The sequence below is a fragment of the Chrysochloris asiatica genome, unplaced genomic scaffold (genome assembly GCF_000296735.1).
Source record: "Chrysochloris asiatica unplaced genomic scaffold, ChrAsi1.0 scaffold00161, whole genome shotgun sequence".
In the NCBI taxonomy this organism is placed as follows: Eukaryota; Metazoa; Chordata; class Mammalia; order Afrosoricida; family Chrysochloridae; genus Chrysochloris; species Chrysochloris asiatica.
Window position 1 is genome coordinate 7,170,336 of NW_006408679.1, and position 19,355 is coordinate 7,189,690.

A 19,355-nucleotide genomic window follows, 5' to 3' on the forward strand; every position below is an offset into this window, starting at 1 on the left:
TCACTTTAGGAAAATATCACATTTATCTGTGGATTTTCAAAGGCTCCAGTGTATTAATTTAATATATATACCTGAATATTAAGATGAAAGCAATTTTCCAATAACTGCCAGTGGCCTCATTTGTTACACTCAGCCCTAGAGGGCCTCGAACCTCTGACTAGTCTTACACGGTCTGCAACATACTTATACTAGTCATGATCTATTTCTTGGTCTTTCCTGATGACGTGTCAAGTAAAAGTGAGCTAGCATCTCACCATCCACTTTGCTATGCAGCATTTCGGTTGCATATCACCTTAGACAGATTTACCCTGGTGGTGGTGGTTATGTGCCGTGGAGTCAGTTCTGACTCATAGTGACCCAGTACAGAGTTTCCTAGGCTGTAAATCTTTACGGGACTGAAAAGTCTCATCTTGCTCCTGCGGAACAGCTGGTAGTTACAAACTGCTGAACTTAAGGTTCTCAGCCCCATTCGTTTCCACTATGCTGCCAGATTTATCCTTGTTGTTGTTGTTGTTAAGTGCCATCGAGTTGGTTCTGACCCATAGCAACCCTGTATAGAATTTCCAAGACTGTAAATCTTTACGGGAACAGAGAAGCCTCATCTTTCTCCCACAGAGCAGCAGGTAGTTTCAAACTGCTGACCTTAAGGTTCGCAGTCCGTTTCATAACCACTACGTTACCAGAGCTCCTTAGATTTATCCTAGGTGATGTCATTTTCAAAGGTTTATTACAATAGAATTGTCCCCTTCTCTTCCCACTCCCACCCCTAAAACACCTGGGAAATACTTCTGTGAATTCATTTCTCCAAGTGGAGGCTCCTTGTTGCCAAAACATAGACCACATGTAAAAAATGGGGGGGGGGGGGAGCAGATAGCTTGGGACTTCAGGAATCCAGGCTCCTAGGGCAAGAGTATTTGAACAGGCCAGCACAGTTATTTTTCACTCCTTTTCCCTAACATATAAGTCAGCCCATCCTTAATGGATATGTTATCTGATGGAGTGGATCCTCATCATTATAAAAAGACACTAGCCGAACAGCTCTACAGAAAAAATGAGCTAAGCTGGGATTGATCCGCCAGGGGGTAATTTGAAAAGTGGAATCTGAAGCGCTGGCAGGACCTAGAAAATTACTATCATGCTCAATGGGATTAGTTGTCCAAGATGAGGAATATTTTCTCCTTATACATCCCATCTTCTGACTGCGCTGTTTTTACCATTTGTTCTTTTCCCTCCTTTCAGTCCCATGGCCAGCAGCGTTCCTGTGAACCAGCCCTGCCCAGACCTGTAAACAGCCAGAGGTTGGCTATAGTTCTGTGAAACCAGAGAAAGTGGATGGAACTTAGTTTTGGTGAAAGGAAGGAATGAATGGAGAAACAGTATGGAATTGGATTTCTGAGATTTTGCTGCTTTCACTTCGCAGTTTCTACGAGGCTGTCTTCACTTATTTATTGGAGCGGGTCTCTTCTTTCTGATGCATTCAGGGCTGAATTACCAGTCCTCACTGGAGTCAGCTCTCTGTCTCTGAGAAGGAATCATAGAAGGATTTCTCAGGTGTTTTAGGGGTAGAGGTGGGAAGAGAAGGGACTATTCTGTTGTAATAAACCTTTGGAAATGGCGTCGCCTAGAGTAAATCTGTAAAAGTGGTGGAGGGCCTGTACCAAAGACATAAAAGTCAGCAAAGCTCATTTGCTAGCAAGGGGTAGTTTTCTAACAAGTGTGTATATGTACCCATGACACGCATCTACGTATGTGTATGTATAGAGGGAATATGCAGTTGTCTGTGCCCCATCCCTAGCATAGACCCACCCCTAGTCCTGAGTCAGAGAGGATCTGGATATTTGGAGCTATAGATTGGAGCTCAACCAGTAACCTGTTACCATGTAGTTGACTCTGACTTGTGGCCACTCGACATTTGTTAGAATAAAACTACACCACAGGATTTTCAATGACTGGCTTTTCAGAAGTAGATTACCAGGTCTTTCGTCCAGGGTGCTCCTGGGTGGACCTGAACTGTCAACTTTTCGATTAGCAAAAGAGAACTTAATCATTTGTACCACCCAAGGACATGGGATGGGAGAAAGTTGTGAAAGTTACAGAATACAGCCCACTGAGGTTTGGACAAGAGAGCGAGGTGACAGGATGTTAGAAGAGAGCGTGCCCTTTCCTTGTCTGTGGAATGCAAGCTGTTGTTATTGTTAAACAATAAGTGCCCTATGATATTGTTAGGTGCACAACAGAACACAGCACTGCCCGGTCCTGCACCATCCTCACTATTGGTCTTATGTTGGAGCCCATTGTTGGAGCCTCTGTGTCAGTCCATCTCAGTGGGGGTCATCCTCATCTGCACTGACCCACTACTTTACCAAGCATGATGCCCTTCTCCAGGGACTGATCCCTCCTGATAACATGTCCAAAGTAAGTGAAAAGAAGTCTCACCATCCTAACTTCTAAGGAACATTCTGGCTGCATTTCTTCCAAGACAGATTTGTTTGTTCTCTGATAGTCTAGAATATGAACTATTTTTAATGGTGTTTTTAATATTCTTTGTCAACACCATAATTCAAAGGCACCAATTCTTCTTTGGTTTTCCTTATTCATTGTCTAGTTTTTGAGTGTATACAAGGTGATTGAAAATACCATGGCTTGGGTCAGGTGGTCAATGAGTCATCCTCCAATCCTGATGCCACGTTTTTCTTCGGACAGTCCAGTTTATGGGATTTCTTGTACAGTTTACAGATTAAATATGTATAGTGAAAGGAATCAACCCTGACACACACCTTTCCTGATTTGAAACCACACTGTATCCCCTTGTCAGGTTCCACATGAGCACAAATAAGTGTTCTGGACTTCATTCTTCTCAAAGTGATTTATAATTTATTATGTTTGCAGAGTCAATGAAATACAAGTAAATATCTTTCAGGTATTCTCTGCTTTCTGCCAAGATCTATCTGACATCAGCAATGATATTCCTCATTCTACAACCTCTTCTGAATCCCACATGTTCAGCTGTTTCACTTCATTTCTACATTTTACATCAAGTTTGAGTCTCCGATGACATCTGTTTGGTCTTTTCCTTTTAGTCTTTTGAATGATCTTTTGCTTTCTTTTTATGATGTCTTTGATGTTATCCCACAACATATCTGGTCTTCAGTCATTAAGTCTACATTCAGGTGGGATATACTCAGTGTTGTGTTTTGGGTCACATGGACTTATTTTAATTTTCTTTGTTTCAAGATGAACTTGCATATGAACTTGAACTGCATATTGATATTCTGTTCCACAGTCAGACCCTGGCCTTATATTGACTGATGATATTGAGCTTCTCCTTGTTTCTGTCCACAGATGAGTCAATTTGATTCCTGTGAATTCCATCTGGTGATATTCACATGTGTAGTAATCATTTATGTTGTTGAAAAAAGGCATTTTCAATGGATAGCATTCATACAAAATTCTATCATGTGGTCTGTGGTGTTATTTCTGTAGCAAAGGTCACGTTTTCCAACCTTTTAATCTCCAAGGCATCTTCATGGCATAGATGATCAAATTTCAGGCTGCAGAAGTTGGTAAAAACCTTCCATTTTCTCATCTTTGGCATTGGTGGTTGGTGTATAAATTTAAATAAACATCAGTCATAGTAACTGGTCTTCCTTGTAGGTATGTGGATATTATCCTATTACTAACTGCATTGCGTTTCAGGATAAATCTTGACATGTTCTTTTTAAACATGAATGTGATGCTATTCCTCTTCAATGAATCATTTCCGGCGTAGTAGACCATATGATTATCTGATTCAAAATGGTCAATACCAGTCCACTTCAGCTTACTCAATGCCTAGAATATCGATCTTTATTGTTCTATTTCATTTTTGGTGATTTCTAATTTTCTTAGATTCATGCTTTGTATATTCCATGTTCCAATTATTAATGGATGTTTGCAGCTGTTTTTTCTCATTTTGTGTCATGCTACATCAGCAAATAAGAGTCCTAAAAGCTTTACTCCATCCACATCATTAAGGTAGATTCTGCTATGAAGAGGCAACTCTCTCCCAGTCATATATTGTACAGTCGTCTTCCTGCATTATATCAGACAATGTTGTTGTTAAGTACCATCGAATCAGTTCTGACTCATAGTGACCCTGTATAGGGTTACAGATTCCCCAGTCAGAGTACAGTCAAGCTTCAGACTCAGTTCTCCAGCTGATCACCAGGTGTCCCCAAGAACTCCCACCCCCACCTCCCTGCTCCCCACAGTGAACTTGTCCTTAATCTTCTGGACCTACTCTTTGTCTTGTCCTGCCCATCTGGGTGAATGATAGCACCATCAACTGACTCAAAGTCAGAACCTGGAAGTTATCCTGAACTCCTCTCTCTTGTCCCTCATTTGGCCTCTCCTCAACCTCCTACAGTTTGTCACCAGGTTTTGTGATTCTGTGTCCTTTCTGTCTCTTCTTATTGTTGTATTATACCCTGAGTCAAATCCAACTCATGGCGACCCCATAGGACAGAATAGAATGGCCCCATTGTGTTTCCTAGGCTGTAATCTTTACAGAAGCAGATTGTCAGGTCTTTATCCTGAGGAGCAGCTGATGGGTTTGAAATGCCAACCTTCAGTTAGCAGCCAAGGACCTAATCACGGCACCACCAGGGCTTCTAAATATCTCCTGTAGCCCTCTCCATCCCATCGCCTCTCCCTTGTTTCAAGCTTATTTCTCATCTGGGTTTCTGTTTGTTGTTGTTGTTAAGTGCCATCAAGTCAGTTCCAACCCATAGCGACCCTGTATAGGGTTTCTGAGGAGCAGCTGCTGAGCTTGAACAACCGACCTTGCAGTTCAAATGGCTTTGCAGTCCGGAGCATTAACCCACAACGCCACACCAGGATTTCTGTAGCAGATCTGAAATTGTATCATTCTCAAATGCTGGCCTTCAGACAGATGTGTCATTGGCTGTCTAAGAATCATTTAACGAGCTTTGTAGAGATGTTCGGGTCCCCGGTCCCCACACCCTCCAGAAAGGCTGGATCAACTGGTCTGTCTTTTGACAAAGCTGTCCCCATGGTCCTGAGGGGCAGCTTGTGATGAGGAGACATTTGTAGGGATCTTCCTGTGCCCTGCCAGGTCTGTACTAGCCAGCCTTCCACATAAAGACCGTTCCCAGTCACCTCAGTTTCCTCTCTTCCCCACCCCACCCCATTCCAGACCAAATCCAATGGCTTACTAATGACTGATATGTGTGACAGCAGCTGCTCCTACCCTGTTGGTGTTGTGCACCCCAGTAGTGCTTCTGATTTCCTTAGCTGACGTACAGTTCCATGATCACCTCCTCTCTTTCCTTCCCTCATCCTCAGGGTTCCACCTGCAGCAAGTACGTTGCCTGCCAGCCTTTCAGAACCACCTCTTCCCTCGGTCCTACTGTTCCCCCTACAGAGCACCTGTGTGTGGGGATCCACTCCAGGGCACAGGACAGTAGGGATTCAGTTCGAGGCTGAGGCTGACCCATCTTCTATTATAGCATGTGTCTCACCTCTGTGGTTACCCAGTATCTGACACTATGCCCGCCTCCTCTGTACCATTAGAACAGACACTGATTATATTTGACTCATTGTGTGTGTGTGTGTGTGTGTGTGTGTGTGTGTGTGTGTGTGTGTGTGTGTGAAAGAGAGAGAAACAGAGAGAGAAAGGATGCTTGTACTTCTGAGCAGTGATGAAATCATGAACTCCATTGTCCCTGTTTTGCCACCTCCGCACCATAATGGAACGCTGGTGGCATTGTAGAATAAACACTGAACTATTAGCCACAGGGTCAGCATTTCAAACCTACTAGTGGCTCCACAGGAGAAAGATGAGGCTGGCTGCTCCCTTAAAGATTTATAGCCTCAGAAACTCTGTACGGGGTTGCTATGAATTGGAATGAACTCGATGGCAGTGGTTTGGTTTTTAAATACCATAATGGATACAGGCTGCACTTAAAAAGTGCCTGCCAGGAAACTGCTCATCCTCTCAGGTTCTCTGAAGGAGATGCTTTACAGTACTTTCCCTCAAAAGGAAAACATGAAGCCATCAATTGATGACTGGCTGATACTTTGCGCCTCCCCCACACCTCACCCCACCCCATATCATCATCCTCTGCTGGGCTGAAAAGCAGCTTGCCCTGGGAGCGAGGTGTCAGCTGGACACTGCAGGGGCAGCTGTAGTCAGGTATGTGTGTGTGTGTGGTGCCTCCTTTGTAAAAGACATGCAACTATGTAGTAAGTAAAAAGTGAAAAACAAACAAAAATCCCAGTTACCATTGAGTTGACTCTGACCCATGGTAACACCACGTGTGTCCGGGTGGAACTGTACTCCATGGGGTTTTCAGTCACAGATTGCACGGCCTTTATTCGAAGGCATCACTAGGTATATTCAAGCCTCCAGCCTTTTGGTTAGTAGCCCCTTAACGGTTGGCACCACCTAGGGACTCCATGTGATAATTAGGAATATCAGATCTGGTCTATTCCTCTGCTCCACCTGACTTTCCTTCTTGCTTTTCCCTCACACTCCTACATTTGCACACAAAAATTATGGATGTGGTGCGGTGTGTGCATCCACCTAGCAGCTGAGGATAGTTTGCAAGCCCAGCATGTTCAAGAGGATCAGTTATGTCATTAGTCTGATACCTGGGTATCGCTTAGAAACCAGACAAATACTCCAAGAGCTCCAATGATACTACTCTCTGGGTCTGGACTGAGATTGTATACGATGACACAGGCTGTTTCCACCCCTCTGCCATGGCTTCACAGTGGTCAACAGACCTGGCACCAGCACACTGTGCTAGGGGTGGGGGCAGAGGAGCACACCAACCCCCAGGTAGAGTTCAGCATCTTTGTGCAATTAGTCCGTGAGAACTTGTCAGATACATGTGTGAGTAATAAAACTGGGCAGAGTGCCTTTGTGGTATGCAGGTGTTTCAGGGTCTCTGTGAAGTGTGCACACACGATCCTTTCCTGATGCCCCATCTAGCTTCTGGCATCCATGTTTCTGTCAGGGATCTTCCTTCATTCCAGCCACCTGGGCACAAAATCCTCAGCCCAACACCCAGGCATGTGACAGGGAATTCTGGAATGCAGTGATGTCTCTCATAGAGTCTCTGCTCTGCCATCCCCACCATGGTCATGCCTTCAAACCCAGTCACCCTTGATCTGCTCTGGTCTCCTTCATTTAATTGCTCAGGCTGAGATACTTCCTGCTCCTGCTTTATCATTCCACACTGGCCTCCTCACTTAGCCTAGCTTCCTATGGCCACCCTAGTATGTCTCCAACCCCTCTTTCCAACTCTATTTATTCATTCAGCAAACATCTTTGGAACACATTTTCTACTGGACATTGTGATGACTTCTGGGGACAGAGCTGAGGAAATCACAGGGCCTGTCCTCAGAGGGCTCTCAGCCTGGTAGGGAGGTGACTGTTGTACACATTAGGCTGCAGAGAGCCATGCTCACAGCACGTCAGGGGAGAAGCAGGGGAATGGTGAACTCTACCTGGCTGATTTTGGGGTGGAAGGAGAGACTGAGATTAAGGAAGACATTCCAGAGGAGATACCTGACTAGGCCTTGGGGAGTGGGTGATGGGAGGGTCTGAGACTTAGGGGGCCCATGGGTGCATTCCTGGCCCCCCTTTGCCATACACCCTGGGCTATAACTATCCTGTCCACTAGCAGCTACCTAAACACACTCAACCTTGCCAGCCCCCAACATTGTTTCCCTTGAGGACACGATCATATCTCCCCTCCACAAAGTTCTGTCCATGAAATCCTGTCCATCCTTACAGGCCAGCCTCAGAGTCCATCTTCTCACTGAACCCACTCACCACCTGCTCTCCTCCTCAGCAACCTTCAGCATTGTGCACTTTGGCTGTGGTACCTGGCTTGTTTTCCTGTTTGTTCCTTTGCGTCCCTTAGTCTCCTCAGTCCTTGAAGGACTCACTAAACTGAAAACTCTAATAAGTACTTTCCTGAGCAAAGAGTAAACAGCAGAACGAAATGTGCACTAGCATGATCATGTTGTGTTTTTCTTTTGTTGGTGTAGTTGAAGTAATCCAAGATGCTTCAAATAATACCATTGACCTCTGGCATTAGGGGAATATACTCAGACGTACCCTTTCCTCTCTCTCTCTGTTGTTGTAGGGTTTGATGATCTTAACGTGTGTGCTGACCCAGGCATTCCCGAGAATGGCTTCCGGACCCCCAGCGGAGGGACTTTCTTTGAAAGTTCTGTGACCCGGTTTCACTGCCAAGATGGATTCAAACTGAAGGGCTCTACAAAAAGACTGTGCATGAAGCATCTTAATGGGACCCTCGGCTGGATCCCAAGTGATAAGCCCATCTGTGTGCAAGAAGGTAATGTGCATTTTTCCCTCTCCACTCTTGTGACTTTGTTTGTGGAAGGAGGGACGAATACCCTGAGTCGAAGCCCAGCCTGCAAGCTGACTACAATGAGGTCTGGGGTAGGGAGAAATTATTCTCAGCATTAGGAGTAAAAGTCTCCGGTCTGTATCTCAATTACAACTCAATTTATCACCATTTTTGTCAATGCAAGAGAGCATTAGGAATATCTATTTTTAGGCTGCCAACTCAGCACTCATTTTCATGTTACTTCATAAAAAGTGCAGTAAATATATTTTCTCAAAACTCTACATAATGATGCAGAAGATGTATGTTACTCCAAGGATTAAATCAATTACTACTTAACAGTTTTGTGTTCAATGAGATTCACGTAGAGAAAGAGAGCAGTGGCTAGTAGGTGACAGATGGGTAGAATAGACATTTATTTCTAGAAATTACTCTTAAAGGTATTGGTTGTGACAAGATAATCATTTACTTGTACTAATTATACCTAAGTCTGTTTGTTGAAACAACTAGATATTTCTTTTATTTTTACTCTTTATAGATACATTTAGGGTTTTTAAAAAAATGAACCGAGTTTAACTAATTGGAATGCCAAATTGTTGATACAGCTCAGCAAGGCTGAAGTAGGAATAGGCATGAGTCAAGAATTCATTCTAGCCCTGGATTTATTTCCCTGAGGCCTAGAATTTACATTTCATTGAGTTTGTTGGAAATTAGTTTTATTTTCTCTTTATACTATTCTGTGATTTTATTTGGGGATGGAGCTTTTATCATGATGATTTAAAAATATTATTTTTGTTTATTGTATATCTTCTTTATTAAACTCTATTTGACACGCACACATTGAGTATCTATAATGCTTCTCCTTACTACAATTATAAAGGATAGATAAGATGGAGAGTGTATTTTCCTTAAAGTACTTGCTCTCTTTGCTTTTATTTTCTAGGTTAAAAAAAAAAAAAGAAAGAAAGGCAAAAATAACATATTAAGGGTTAAACCAAACTCATTGCTACCCAGTCAATTCCCTGTTGTACTCTGCAAGGAACCAGGCAAAGAAGGGTTAAGCATGGAGACAAAGCAAGTCCAAGTCAAGGAAGTGACGAGGACAGGCCCCACGAGATTTGTAGGGATCACAGTAGCTCTGTGAGTCGGAACTGACTGGTCGGCATTTAGCAACATTCTTTATGGACTCAAACTGCTACCTCTTTCTTCCATGTAGCCACCAGCCTGTCAATTAGCAACTAAGCTCTTAACCACTGGCCCACTAGGGCTCTATGTAATAAAGAGTTAAAGTTCTAAAAATAAATGTTTTTCCTATTGCCCACAGCTCCTGTAAGTTGTGGTCTCACAGAGATTCTGCTTATTGATTCTCTTTAATGGAAACCAGCGTAGTGGTTATGAATCGGGCTGTGAACCGCAAGGTCAGCAGTTCGAAACTACCAGCTGTTCCGCAGAAGAAAGGTGAGGCTTTCTGCTCCCGTAAAGATTTACAGCCTCAGAAACCCTGTACAGGGTCGCTATGAGTCGGAACCAACTCAACAGCACCTAACAACTTGGCTCATACACACAGACATCATGATAGAACCTGTAACCTAAGTTATGCACGGTTTAAAATCCATCCAAGCTCAGGAATGTTAGAGAACAAAGAAAACCAAAATACGCTTCCTGAATCTTTCCCAGATGTGAAGGTCCTCAGGTACCTTATTATTCTGCAAAAAAACCAGTTTATCGCCTTTTAGATAGACTTCTTCCAACCGTGTACATAACTATGTAATATAACAATAATTTCAAGAGAAGAAGTAAGAAGGCGTGGGAGACTTCTATTGCATAATCTTCTTGCATAATTCCTCACACTTGGCTCCAGTGTGGGGAGGGCTATGTAGTGGGAATGGTAACTTGAGTCAGCTCTTTTATTATGCAATGTAAAACAGCCCAGTCATGGAGTTATGCTCTGATCCTCATTTGGAAAGTATGCAAGAACAGATAATGCCTCTCTGAGTATAGTGGTATACATTTATTTTAATAGAATGATAGCTTTGTTGGTCTTTGAAGGATCTGCATAAAGATTTCTTTTGTTTCCTGACAGTGGAGAAAATCATTATTGTTGATGTCCTGGTATGACACCATAGGATAAGCACTTAACCTGAAGGTCAGTTTTAACCACAAAGTCAGCGGTTCAAACCCACCAACCACTCCTCAGAAACCCTATACAGGGTCACTATGAGTTGGAACCATCTACAGCACTTAACAACAACAACAACAGGCATTGTCAGGTGTCCTGGAGTGGTGCAAACAGTTAAGTGCTCAACTACTAACCAAAAGGCTGGTGGTTTGAACCCACCCAAAGGCGTCTCAGAAAGAAGGCCTGGGGATCTGCTTCTGAAAAGTTACACTGCATGAATATACTACATTTTGTGTATCCATTCATGTGCTGATGGACCTGTGGGTTGTTTTCATCTTTTGACTGTTGTGAATAGTCCTAAAAACCCTCTGGAGCTCACTTCTACTCTGCACACAAGAGGTCACCCACTCAATAGCAACTGGTTTGGTTTGGGCTTGTTGTTGTTGTTGTTAAGTGCCATTGAGTCGGTTCCGACGGTTGGAAGAAGTCTATCTAAAAGGTGACCCATAGCGATGCTGTATAGGGTTTGCGAGGAGCAACTGGTGAGCTTGAACCACCAACTTTGCAGTTCAAACAGCTTTGCAGTCTGGCGCATTAACCCATAGCACCACACCAGGTTTTGGCTTAGGACATTGTTTTTGTTGGTAAGTGCCATGGAGTCAGTTCTAACTCATATCAACCTTGTATGGAGTTTCCGAGGAGCAGCTGGTGGGTTTGAACTGTTGACCTTGTGGTTTGCTGTCCAGTACTGATCCTACAGCACCACACCAGAACTCCATTAATGTCCTGTAGTTGTTGTTGTTAAGTGCCGTTGAGTCGACTGTGACTCATAGAGACCCTGTATAGAGTTTCTGAGGAGTGGCTGGTGAGCTTGAACCGCCAATCATGCAGTTCAAACCAACTTTGCAGTCCAGCACATTAACCCACAGTGCCACACCAACACTCTGATAATATCCCAGGCCTTCTATGCAGTTAAGGTCTGCGATGAGGACAGGAAGCATCTGAACTTTGTCCTATGGACATCACTTAACAGTAAAGACACTAAGCTTTTCCTTTCTTGCTTTGTAAATGGCCTTGGCTCCATTAAGATTCCTGCTGGGCAAATAGTAAAGGCTACTGAATTGACTTATTTTCCTCATCAATTAAGTCTTAGAAGGCTATTGCAATTTTTTAGTGGTGTTAAGAATACCAGCAATAATAGTTTAACACACCTTAGTTCCTGCGCCATCCTCAGATTCTCTCCTGCTGCTACCATGCTTGACCTCTTCACTGTTTTCTCCAAGGGTGGGCTTGTGCTGTAGTGCTTCCAGGGCATCAGCGATCCTTGTACTGGGCTTGTTAACGCACTGATTTGTTCCATGCTACTGCAGGACCAGGAGGCAACAACTTCACCTATGAGGCACTCACACTCATTATAAACTGGACAATTGTTTTGAGCTGGTATTTGTGGGTGGTGTTCAGAAGATCCTAACACTGACCTACGTAGACAGATTGACAGATGATGTGCACCAGCTGTTTCAGGTTAAGTACCGCACAGAGATAAAACAGCAAAGTGCCTTAAGTCTATTGAATGGCACTTTTGATTTCCAAAACAACTTACTGAGACTTCTTCGTGAAGCAGAGGACAGTAGTAAGATCCATGCTTCCACTACTATGAAAAAGTTTGAAGATTCTGAAAAAGCCAAGAAACCTGTGAGGTCCATGCTTGAGACACATGGGGGAAAGCCCAAGGAAAAAGTGAAGAACAGCAAATAAAAGAGGATTAAGAAGGAAGGTTCTGATCGTAGTTGTTTGGCTACCAGCAAAGCAGTCCTGGCAGAAAAATCAGGTCTCCCCATGGGATACTGAGAATGGGGTAGAACTTTCCAAAGAGAAGCTGGTCTGCAGGAAGCAAGCAGAGTTCATGCAGAAGCATGGGAGGGTTATGGAGAAGTCCACCAAGTCCCTGAAGTCAGATGCTCCAAAGAAGAAGGGCAAAAATACACCCCAAGTGTGGGCACTGGGTGGTTCTGCTACCCAAGAAGTCTTGGATTATAGTGCTCCGACCACCAATGGAAATCCTGAGGCTGCTCTGCCTGAGAACATCAACTTGATTTGAGGGACAGGGCCTGGAGGGCAGCTCCAGGTTCTGGACTGCAGCAGCTCAGATGAGGAATGAGCCTCTCAAAACACCACCAAACCTAGTGCTATAAAAGGTACCCTGGGTGGCATGTTTGGAATGCTGAAGGGTCTCGGGGGTTCCAAGAGCTTGAGTCTTGGAGACATGGACTCTCTGATGGACAAGATGCGTGATCATTTCATTGCTAAAAATGTGGCTGCTGACATTGCAGTCCAGCTCTGTGAATCTGTTGCCAATAAGTTGGAAGGAAAGGAGATGGGGTCCTTCAGTGTGGACCTTCAGTACTTCTGCAGTAAAGTAAGCTCTATAATGTTCCTGGTATAGATTCTGCAGCCACAGCGCCATGTGGACATGCTCTGGGACATCATAGATACCCAGCATCACCACTGCCCGTATGTTGTCATCTTCTCTGGTGTTAATGGAGGGGAAAATCTACTAACCTTGCCAAGATTCCCTTCTGGTTGTTAGAGGATGGCTTTGTTGTCCTCATGGCTGCTTGTGACACATTTTGTGCTGGGGCTGCATGCACACACCCAGCGTCTGAGTGCCCTTTAACCCCTTGAGAATCATGGTGGCTATAATATGGTGCACTTGTTTGAGAACGGCTATGGCAAAGATGCTGCTGGCATTGCCATGGAAGCTATTGCCTTTGCGCGTAACCAAGGCTTTGATGTGGTACTGGTGGACACAGATGGCTACATGCAATACAATGCCCCCTTGATGACTGCCCTGGCCAAAGTCATTACTATCAATACACCTGACTTGGTGCTGTTTGTGGGGGAGGCCTTAGTAGGCAATGAGGCCGTGGATCAGCTGGTCAAGTTCAACAGAACCTTGGCTGACCATTCTATGGCTCAAACACTTCATCTCATTGATGGTACTGTCCTTACCAAATTTGATACCATTGATGACCAGGCAGGAGCTGCTATTTCTATGAGGTACATCATAAGCAAACCCATCGTCTTTGTGGGTACTGGCCAGACCTACTGTGATTTACGCAGTCTCAACGCCAAAGCTGTGGTGACTGCCCTTATGAAGGCTTAAAATGGCTCCTGTCCAATACCGGTTGCTGCTTTCCCCCACAAACTCTTATTCCTATATAAAGAATGTGCTTTGAAGTCTGTGAGCAATTTGTCTTCAGTGTTGTAAAAAGACAGAGAGAGCTCCAGGTACTTGTAGCTCTCCTCCTCATCCCATTCCCTCTCCAGCGTGTCTGCAAGGAGAGAGGGCCAAATCATGTTACAATCACTGACCACTGCCACCCACCCCTACAAGTACTCCACCCTCCTACTCAAGCATTCCCTTCACTCTGCCTCCAGACTCTGTCTCTTGATAGCTTTGACCAATGGTTGGAAGTCCCAGAGCTTTGCAATGTTAATTTTAGACAAGAGACTCCATGAACCAGCTCTGGGCTTTGAGTGGCATTTTTTCAGAGGATATATAGCTTTCAGGTCCCCAAAGCATCAGGTAGGCCATGGTGATGTGTAAAAAATGAAAGGTGAATCCCTGCTTCCCTCAGAAATAAAGGGAGCCGAGCTACAGTGTTGTATTGGGTTTCTCAGCCTCACTCTTCTCCACTTCTACAATCCAGATGTAAGCTTTGCATGTCACCCTTTTTGAGAGAAAACTGTCAGAGAGGTGTCTGTTGCCCTACTCTTCACTTCCTGAGCAGATCCTGAATTTTCCTCACTCCTCTCCAGTGCCTGGAAGACTACATACCACTTGTTAGGACTTGTCTTGTAGTTTGGTATTACAGATATGCTATTAGTGCAATAAGACGAAGGCTGTCTGCCCTGAGAAATACATAACTTATATAAGAAAAATAATTTCATAAATAAAAGAAATAGTTGATCACCTTTTTATAGCTTGTTTAAGTTTGAAGGTGCTTTCAGATTTATTATTTCCTTTGACACATACACGGTCTTATTGTTCCCTTTCCTAGATTGGAAAATTGAAGGTCAGGGAGGTTCATTTTGTTAAGGTCACACAGCAAATGAGTAAGTGGCAAAGCTGAAATGAGTTTTAGGCCAGCATTTCTCTCTGTCTCTCTCTTTCTACATATCTGTGCATGTCCTGTGTCTCCTAAACCAAAGCAAACTCACTACCATCAAGTCAGTCCCAACCCAGAGCAACCCTAATGTTGTTCTCAAGTGTTGAGTCAGTTATGACTCATAGCAACCCTGTATAGGATTTCCAAGGAGCAGCTGGTGGGTTTGAACCACTAACCTTGTGGTTCACAGTCCAGTGTTGATCCTATAACACCACACTAGGAATCCAGCAACCCTATAGAACACAGTAAAGTTTCCAAGACTGTAATCTTTACAGAAACAGCCTGCCATATCTTTCTCCCATCGAGCGGCTGGTGGGTTCAAACCAGAAACCTTTAAGTTAGCAACTAAGTGCTTAATCACTGTGCTACCAGGTGTCCTTATACAACACATATGTCAAGTCAGGACGTACAAAGATGTTGTTCCCACTTTGAAACCTTACCAGGGCTGTGAGTCAGCACATTGATTTAGACTACAGTTTGTTGTTTACGTATCATAAAGCAAGTAACGTATTTTAAAAATCAATAGTCCAACGAGCCTAAAAGCAAATTATTTCAAGATTAATTTTCATGGAATGAAAAGAGAATGGAGTTCTTCCACAAATATTTTGAAGCCCCCTCATATTATGAGCATATATATTGGTGATTTGGGGATGGGGGAATGTGCAATAATTGGCCTGTCTTGTCAAAGCCTGTTTATTATCTATATTAATAAAAATGCTGCCTTACCTAATCCTTTCTTAGTATGACTGGGATGCAGAATACATACCAACTTTCTTTTTGTATTTAAAAAAAATTTATTTTAAATTATAAAGGGCATAGAATTTGTCATTTTAACATTTTTAAGTGTAGTGGCATTAATTGCATTCACAATGTCATGGAACCCTCATCACAATTTCCAAAGATTTCATTCCCCCAGACAAAGACTCGGTAACTCTTAAGCAGAATTATCCATTCCCCAACCCACCATCCCTGACCACCTCTAATCTACTTTTTGTCTCTGCTTCTGCCTTTTCTAGATACTTCATGTTAAGTGGAATTGTACTGTATTTGTCCTTTTGTGCCTGATGGATTTCACTCAGCACAATGGTTTTTAGGCTCATTTATCAGAACTTTTCATAGCTGAATGATATTCTGTTTAATGAACATACCACATTTTATATGCTCATTCATGTGCTGATGGGCACTTGGGTCATTTCTACTTTTTGGCTGTTGTGAATACTGCTGAAATGAACAGAGGTGTAAAAGTATCTCAGCTCTTACATCAATGGCTCTGTTTTTGTTGTTTAGTGCTATTTAGCCAGTTCTGACTCAGTGACTCTGAATAGGGTTTCTGAGGAGCAGCTGGTGGGTTTGAACTGCTGACCTTATTGTTTGCAGTCCAGTGCTGGTCCTACAGTGCCACACCAGGAGTGGTTATATTGGCTAGACAGAAATTTTTGTTGTTGATTTAAAAAAAAAAAAAAACTTTTTCTATTGTGTGTGCATTGAGTGATAGTTTACATGGGAGAACATTAGTTTTGCACCCATCCTATTATATTTAGTATCATTGCAATGATTACAGTGCCCTTCGTGCATAACCATTCAACAATATTTGCTTCTATTTCCTCTGGTTTTTATTTGTTTGTTGTTTTTTTTTGGGGGGAGGGCGGGGGGAGATGTACACAAGCAAAAACACTCAGGAATAGTACACAAACAAAAACACTCAGGAATATACAATCATTTAAACAACCAAAGGGCACATTCTGCAGGCCTGCCTACTGGCTACCAACACACAGCCTTTCTCTTTCCATGAGTCTAGAGTCCTCAGCTGCTCTGTCTCTCCATGTCATCATCTCTGCCTCCATCTCTGGTGTTGCTGCTTCTCTGAATAGAGTCCCACATTCCATTAATGCTCTTCTCCCTTGATGGTCCTAGGGTCCTTTGTTCCTGGACTGTAAGATTGCTTTCATGTTGTTGTTAGGTGCCATCGATTCAGTACCAACTCTTAGCAACCCTATGCACAATAGAACGAAACACTGCCCGATCCTGGGCCAACCTCACAATTGTTGCCACGCTTTACCCCATTGATGCTGCCACTTTGCCAGTCCATCTCCCTGGAGGTCTTCCTCTTTTTCGCTGACCTTCCACCTTACCAAACATGATATCCTTCTCCAGCAACTGGTCCCTCCTGACAATATGTCCGAAGTATGAGAGAGGAAGTTTGGCCATCCTGGCCCCCAAGGAGCACTCTGGCAGCACTTCTTCCAACACAGATCTGTTAGTTCTTTTGGAAGCCCATGGCACTTTCAGTATTCTCCTCCAACACCATAACTCAAAAGCATCAATTCTTCTACAGTCTTCCTTATCACTGTCCAGCTTTTACATGCATATGAGGTTATTACCCTTTATGTGGCCTTTACTGAGCAGATCTGTGCACATGTTAGTAGAACCCTGTGGGGGGAGGGGGAGTGATGTCCACTCACTCAGGCATCCTTTCTAGTCACCAGAGTGGAGGTGCACCAACAGTGAGAGACCAATGAACAGGAAAAAATGTTCACACCTTTATCTCCGAGGAGCTGTGGGACTTCTGCAATGGGAGCACTCCTCTAATACTTCACTGGCTCCAGCACACACAAGTTGCCTGCTCCGGCACCCGCTGGCAACCGCAGATCAGAAAACACCACTTTTCTTGCTTCTGCTATAAATTTCACTAGCAGTAAGCTTTCAATCCTTCTAAATATTCCTTTATATGTAGTTCAGAGTTCTGGGACTGTCCACTGAACTTGCTTCGTCTGGTATTCTGTGTGATTACTGTCGGAGGTCTGCACCACGTTTCTCCCTAATCCACCATCAAGTCCGCCCCCTCTAGATCTGGCCTTGTTGATTTTTAACTGAAGAGCTAAATACATAAAGGCATGTTGCATCTGGATTGGTGAGAGCCTTGCTACTTACATTATGATACAGCATTTTATAGCTCCCAAACTCTACTCCCTCAGAGTTCTCATTCCTGAAAAGGGTACTTATGGTATCTTTTCAAGTCAGTCCCCTCCAAAGGGAGCTCCTGCCTCTGGTGGGCTTGGGTGTCACACAGACAACATGCTTCTTGAAGAGAAACACAACTCTTTTCTTCTTTAAGTGGCGTTTCTCTATCATGTGCTGTTGGAGGTAGAGAGAGACCAACTCAAGGCTGCTGCACACGTAGATTTTTATGAAATGAGGTTTTTGTTTTGTTTTTGTTTTATCCTATCTTCTTTGAATGGTTCTGAGAACAGATAGTGGTTATAGTGGTCATTCAAGTAAATTTCAGAAAAATCCATATTAAGCAAATAAGAAAGTAGGCCTGCAGATCTAATAGATAGCTTGTTAGAATGAGAATCTTCCAGAGCAGGTTTCCAGAGCAGCTTACAGCCAGTGCTTCCGATTTCAGCATGAACCTATTAAGAGAGCTTCTGCATGCTTCTGCAAACTGCTGCTCATTTTCAAATGAACTGACCAAGCAGAGGACTTGTTCAGGAAATCCTTCCTCTGTAATTGGCCAGTTCATTCTTTCTGAGAGGAATGAACAGAGAGCAGAAACAAGTGAGGTCACCAGAAGTCAGAACTAACTCCACAAGAGGGGGTTTGGCCACAGTTAACAACATCATCGGTGCATTTGAGTCTGAGTTCTCTGCAGGTCACTGTACCCTGAGTAGCTGTCCTGGCTCATGTACTTTAGGAATTCATATGGACAGTTCTTCAGAGAGGCATCAAGTGAAGGAGGAGATGGAGCGTTCCTGAGACGTATAATGATTTACTCAGTTCAGAACAGCCCTAGCCCTGGCGGTTATTAAAGGCAAAGTATCCCTTGTGTTCCTGCACCCTGCCCATCCCCAACACACACCTGTTCCCCATCTGCACATTGCCCTTCTTTTTCTTTCTCCCAACAAGCCTGCACTGTTTTAAGGAAGTGTATGGTGTGGCGCTATAGGATAAGCACCAGACCACAGGGTCGTTTGACTTGCAAGGTCGGTGGTTCAAATTTACTAGCCACTCCTGGAAACTGTATACAGGGTCGCTATGAGTTGGAACCAACTCAACAGCACTTAACAACAACATAGCATGTATACGTGCATGGGACTTCTGGTGTGACGCTGTAGGATCAGCACTGGACTGTGAACCAAATGGTCAACAGTTCAAACCCATCAGCTGCTCCTCGGAAGCCCTATACAGGGCTGCTATGAATTTGAATTGACTCAATGGCATTTAACAACAACAACATAGCATATATAGTTAACAACTACACTTTAATGTATTATCTTCTTTAATTAAAGAGTCTGAGTGGTGATAAGTGGCAGAGTTGGAATACAAATCCAGGTCTGTGTTTTCCAATGTCTCACTTGATCAACGATGAGTTTTCTCAGCTGGTGGTGGGAGGTGGCAGAGGACAAGCAGGTAACATAGATCATAATGGCCCTAGGCTCTAAAGGTAGGGAGGTATCTTGCTATAGATGCACTTGATAAGAATCTGTTCATGAAGGCCTCAGGTTCCCAAAGTATGTGCCAAGGACTCCCTGCGCAAATACTTGTAAAAATGCATATTCAGACTTCCAGCATTAGGGCCAAGGAATCTGCATTCAAAAAGAAAAACAAGCACAGACAAACAACTCTCAGCTGATCCTTGACACATAAAATAAGTTTGAGGCCCACTCATGCAGGGATGTTGTCTGA

General features: G+C 43.6%; 1 protein-coding gene and 1 pseudogene across 1 annotated transcript in view; both read left to right on the forward strand.

Moving 5' to 3' along the window:
* SUSD4 (sushi domain containing 4) overlaps positions 1-19,355 on the forward strand; it is a 234,182-nt gene that overhangs the window by 112,935 nt on the left and 101,892 nt on the right. The window contains exon 3 of the mRNA XM_006871147.1: positions 8,157-8,369. Within this exon, the coding sequence (XP_006871209.1) occupies positions 8,157-8,369 (213 nt within the window). The remainder of the gene's footprint in view (positions 1-8,156; positions 8,370-19,355) is intronic.
* LOC102815771 lies at positions 11,754-13,663 on the forward strand (annotated as a pseudogene).